At 37.7% G+C, this 6,000-nt stretch overlaps 1 protein-coding gene across 1 annotated transcript in view; it reads left to right on the plus strand.

The window, feature by feature from the left end:
- LOC104468889 (neural-cadherin-like) overlaps positions 1 to 6,000 on the plus strand; it is a gene marked incomplete at its 5' end in the record, with an annotated part of 38,392 nt that overhangs the window by 22,669 nt on the left and 9,723 nt on the right. The window contains 2 exons of the mRNA XM_010083169.1: positions 941 to 1,068; positions 1,538 to 1,583. Of these exons, the coding sequence (XP_010081471.1) occupies positions 941 to 1,068; positions 1,538 to 1,583 (174 nt within the window). The remainder of the gene's footprint in view (positions 1 to 940; positions 1,069 to 1,537; positions 1,584 to 6,000) is intronic.

Consider the following 6,000-nt stretch of genomic DNA (forward strand, 5'->3'; position numbering starts at 1 on the left):
TTTCTGGTTTGAAAATATTTTGAAATGTTTCCTAATACATCTTTCTTCTTTAATGTCTATTTTTGTCACCTGCATCTACAACTTTAGGTCCATCACAGAGTTGTAGAAATCAAGGGAATGCAAAATGGATTTTTATATATTTGTGTATATATATATATACGTATATATGTATGTATACACATACATACATACGCACGCACACACACAATCCTCCTAGGAAGACTGTAGTGCTGTAAAGGAATTTAGGTACTTTGAAGATAGGTATTACATGATTAATGCAGTCTTAGTTGCATGTCATTCTTATCTAGTTTGGTGAGAAAAGAAATCCACTTAAACTACTTTCAGTCTCAGGGCATTTTTTCACTTTTTAAAAAGAGTCAATGATTTGATGGATGAATCCAGCCCCAGCGTGCCACTGTAGGAAAATTTATACACAAGTAGAACTCATTGCTTTATGTTGGCACATATTTAAAAGGTTGCTACTGCTTTATTTTTATGAATTAATATACAAGATGCACAGTATGGTTGGTATTTTATATTTTCCTGATGAATTGAAAAGTAATGTTGTTGGATATTGTTAATCATTAATATCTTTTTTGCTTGGTTTTGCAGTTACTTGTAAATTTGAGTAGAAGATGGGAGGGAGTAAAACCTGCATGTGTTAATTGTTTTAGAGCATTATGTAATTGCACATTGTTTATTGAGAATTAGTTCCAGTGTTTTGACAAAGAAGTAGCACAATCTAAAGTATAAAAATACCGTATTGAAGGAGTAATTCTGCATAGTAGAAGTCATGGAAGATAATGCCAGTTATTTCTATAGTGAACCCACCTTATGTGACTAGCAATAACCACAAAATCAGTACATTCACTAACTGCTAAAATATCCAAATGGAAAGATTCTCGTAGCTGAATTTAATTTATTTTCAATGTTGTGTTAGAACTCTCTGGTGGTATTCCTGTGCTGAAGATGGGTCGTGGCTCAGGTTTTGTGATGCTGCAGTTTCCAAGTCACCTGAATGTAGCAGACAAAAAATGGCATCAACTAGAAGTCAGAACCAATGGCCAGGTCAGTTATTTTATTTTTATTTTTCCATATCAGGATATTTATAAATACAATAGCATTTGCCTGTGCAGAAGCAGGACTAGAAAAAAAACAGACAAGGTAATTATATGTATTATTCTATGTGGGCTTGTAGATTTGATGGGTAATACAAATTTTGGGAAGACAGTGTTGTCAATTCCAGATCTGCCTATGTTATAATCCATGGATCAGAGGAATTTGTTTTTCCTGGTTTTTAATCTCTGCAGCACATGTGGAATGTGCATAAAGGCTTAGTTGTAATTTGTACATTCAGCATACACATTTGGACACTGAAATCAATTACTTATGCACAAAAAGCAGATAATTATTTATTTGCAAATGCAGTTACAGTTTTTGTGAAAGTGGTTAAACTACTCAGAAGCATAAATTAAATAGAGAGCAAAGTGTGTTCTTTTGTTAAACAGTTCCTTTCAGCTTTACTGTTTATTGCAAGATGGAAAACAGAACAGGAAAAAAACCCCAACCCTTTTTGCTTGATGGTCTGCAGAAAAGAAAAAGATGAAAATTTGATATAACTTGTTTATTGAATTTTACAGAAATTCTTAATTCATGAATCCTATGTTTTGGTGTAGGATGTTCGATTCACTCTGGATCATTGTAGTGCAGCTGTTGTTTCAGAGATAGAAGGAGTAGGCAAATGGCTGTCCACTGAAGATCGTACAAATTGTGAAGTCTTTGGGTCTCTTCCACAAAGAGCAAGGTACATTTTTGGAGACTCGCTGAAAGAGAGTTTATTCTAAGGCCTTTGAAGATTTACCTGTCAAATTGAAACAGTTATTAATGGCTAGGAGCATAAAGCATTTTCTTTTCTCTAGGACCTTCTGGGCCAAGTCTGGACCTTAAAGTAGCAAACAAATTCTAAGGAACCAGTCTTCCTCTGAGTAGTGTTGCAATACTAAATGACAGCCCCAGAACACTGTCTGGCTAGTACTGGAGCTTTTGTGTGGGTACTGTGTACCATCCCTTACCCACAGGATTTCTCTCACTTTATTTATCAGGTTACTGTAAGCCTGTTCTTGGAAACCTCACAAAATTAGGCCAGTTGGCTTTCTAATGGCAGTAACTCTGGATCTTCACCCAGTAGCACTATCTGATTGGTATAAGTCTGAGGGCCCCTACTGACCACCTTTGGTGAATGCATTAAGGCAGACTGACACATCAGGGTCTCTTGGCTGATCCAAGGTTCCTGCCTTTGCAGCAGAGCCAGTGCACGTGTGTCCGTACCTCAGCTGTTCGCTTCACAGCTGGGTGTACTTGTATAAACTGCTGATTAAAGGAGGCTGGTGCTGGTGTGTCTGATTGTGGGCTGCAGCATCTCCTGTTGAGACATACAATCCACCTGTGTTTGTTTTCCAACAAAGTAATACAGCCAAGGTGTGGTAATGACTCTGGTGGTTTAAATTGCTTGTACTGTTGGATCAGCCCTTAGCCTCAGTTAAAACTGAAAAAAATGGAAAATTGTACTGAAAAAGCAATTATTAATTCAAAGCAGAAGGATGTGTTCAGCTGCATTCCGCAAGGTTTGGATTCAGTATACTTCAGTCCTTTGGACAAATGCTTACTGCCCTTGCTGATGACACTAAACTGGGAGAAGTGACCAGTATGTTGGAGGGCATGGCTTAAAAATTTTTAAAAATTATCTCAGCATACTGAAAATAGGACCTGGAAATATGCGGTATTTTTCCTCTAGAACAAAGTACTACATGGCAAGTACTCCATGTAGGCAGAAATAACCAGCCTCACAAGTACAGAGAAGGGAACAACTGCTAAAAGTTGTAATAAATTACCCTTTATTTTAAAGGACCAGCGTCTGCTCACTGAGTGACTGTATTTCAGAGGAAGAGGTAGATAAAATACTTGCCTTTATTATTTGGAAATGCAGTGTAGATGTTAATTTATCTGCCTTATTATCTAATGCCTATGTTTGAAGGTAAATTCACATCTATTTTTATTGTTCATATAATTTTTAAAGGTACTGGAATGCGTACCATGTTCTACAGCTGGGTGGTGTAAAAGAATCGTTACCGTATTCCTACCCACAGCTGCTACACAAACACTTTTCTGGTTGTTTGCGCAATTTCATCTTGGATACTCAGGTAAGAGAAGTGTTGCATTTTGCTTTAGCAAAGGAGTAAACTTTATTAAATTTTTGGGAAATTTGTATTATACCTGAAACTTTTGCTTCCATTAATCTATTCAATGCCCGTATGTGTCAGTGTAAAACCCAAGAAAACTTGACTTTTCTGTCATAATTAGAATAACTATCTTGAAAAGTTATTTCTTAATTACAAACGGATGTATTTGTGAGCCAGAAACTCTGCCTTTGTTTATCCTCTACTCCATGCAGCTGTCTTCCAAGCTCCTTTGCACATTCAGGGAACTTCTGAATGGCAATTGTATAATGGTTCATTTATGCCAGCTGTCTGCTTTGTCAGGCAATATTAGAGGATTTTTGCTTTCATAGTCAGTGGAGTTTATTGAAAGGCAAAATATGGTCTTGGTAAAATAAGTTGAAATGTGAATGTCAAAAAGCAAACTTAGCATCTTAAGCAATGCAGATGAAGAAGAGACTGGTATGTGGTATAGCTATTTCTGATTAAGAACAAAAGATAAGTGTTTCTTAAATAATATTTTGATGTCATACAATTTTCTCTTGAAGGTATATGACCTTCAGTCTCCTGCAGAGTCTCTGAATAGCTTCCCTGGCTGCACACTTACGGATGGGAGCTGTGAGACCATGGGATCTTCTTCCTGTGGTATTCATGGGAGGTGTCTTGGAGACTGGGGGTCTTTCGCTTGTCATTGTTTGCCGGGTTATTATGGCTATCGATGTGATAAAGGTGATGTCTGTTTTTCTGTTACATTATTGTTAGGCTGTTAAATTTTACAATACAGAAAACTTAAAATGTTTGCAAGTAATGGTTGCTGAGGTGGTTTCTGATGTTTATTTTGTGCAAAGCCATATTTCTGTGTAGTTGCCTGTGGTTTTTAACAATTTCTTTTATAATTCCCTTTGAGAAATTACTTTCTCAGTATCAGACAATTTCTTTAGTCCCGAGGATGTTTGTGCAATAACTGTATAATGGAGACTGCAAATTCAAAAGAACTGTGAACAAAATTATTTGTTCTTGTCACTGTTTTTTTAATTTGCATGTTTACACTTTAAAAAATATCTAATAACCTAAAACTTAAATGTGAGTGTGTCAGTACCACTTCCTGTGTGTAATTAGAACTACACAACAGGAATTGGAAGTTACTGCTCTGTTGGTGTCTGGAAGAGACTCTACTGGCTTCAGGATCTGTGCTTTCCGTATAACAGGATCTTTTCTTTAGCCCTCCTGGAGCCAAAGTTTGCAGCAAAAAGACAGCTATAAAATAGCAGGTTGTCAAAATTGGTTGTGGTACTTAATACTTTGTCTGCAGCCTCTTCTTTTGTCTGGGTCAGAGCTGCTGCTTTCCTGCTGTTATCCTATGCGAGCACTGTAAGGAGGAGCATTAGTGGGGTCAGGTCGGGAGGGAGATCACCTCTTTACGGAGGAAGATGAAGTGGGAGAGTGGCTGGGGAAGTTGTGGAAATAGACAAAGGGACATGTCCCAAAAGACAAGTTATGTCTCATGTACCCGTGCTGTGCATTACAATTTTTTCTTTTACTTTCAACTCTTATTATGAAAATAATGGGAGCAGTAATGTTTCCCTCTCCCTACAAAATGGTTTAAAGTTCTTTATCCTGTCTTTTTAGTTGCCAAGGAATATACATTTGGGCCAGGAAGTCACATTCGCTATCAGCTGCCCATCAGTGTGCCTGCCCGTAGGACGCTGTTTGAAGCTATGATTAGGACAAGGCAGCCTGACAGTGTCATCATGAGCATGTTGTCTCGAAATAAGGATGAACACATCACCCTGCAGGTGAGCAGGGCATCCCAGACAGTAATAACGTAAAGTTAAATCAATGCCAGGGAATTGTTAGGCCAGAGAAACATTAGCTTAAGAGCTGCTTAAGAGCTGGAAATAGAACTGAAGACCTTATGCTAAGCACAAAAATTTGGAATTTGCTTTATGGACACTTACAGATCTGATCCTTCACTTAAGATATTGACCACACAACCATAGTATCCCATTGGATTTCAAATGAATTTATTGCCAGCTACAGTGAAGTACAGTTTGCTATACAGTATGATAGTAGTGTGATGATGTAGCAGTACAGGATGAGTAGTGTGTCTGCTCTGGTGTCCTACTCAGCTGTGGTCACGAGTGACTGATTCTGCATAGTTCAGACCCTGCCAAGAAAGGCACCTGTAGCAGTTATAATGTCACTCTCAAAATGACAACATGTTCATTTTATACATACCACTGAATGAGCCACCTCTTCAGCTGAGCTGGTTTGAGCTGTCAGTGTAGAAGGGATATACCAGATTGTCAGCCATTTGAAGAACCCCATAAATTTGTCCAAGAGAGAAGCAGGGTAAAAGAAGCAGTGAATTACATGAAACTGTGAGTACACTGCTACTGGTATTTAGATTGTCTAGTTCAGTGGCACCTGAATTATCTTTATATTACACTGTGTGTGCAGTGTAAACATAGTCTAAATTTAAACAAATGCTTTAAGACTGATGATTACATACAAGTCTTAGTTCAAGTAATGTGACAGTTACAGGTCAATACAAAATGTCGGGTGATGACTCTTCTTTCTTACTACTTTGTTAATTATCCACAAGGTTGTTCAGGGATTCTTAGTGGTCTCATATAATCTGGGTGATGGAGACTATTCTGTAAGCCTTCCCTCCTACCACATTGATAATGGTGAATGGAATCATATCACACTGGAGAGAAATGAAAATGAATTTACTCTTCGCCTTTATGAAGGAGGTGGGAAGAGAGAAATTCTGAAAGCAGCA

This window comes from Pterocles gutturalis, unplaced genomic scaffold (genome assembly GCF_000699245.1).
Source record: "Pterocles gutturalis isolate BGI_N339 unplaced genomic scaffold, ASM69924v1 scaffold23260, whole genome shotgun sequence".
Taxonomy (NCBI): Eukaryota; Metazoa; Chordata; class Aves; order Pterocliformes; family Pteroclidae; genus Pterocles; species Pterocles gutturalis.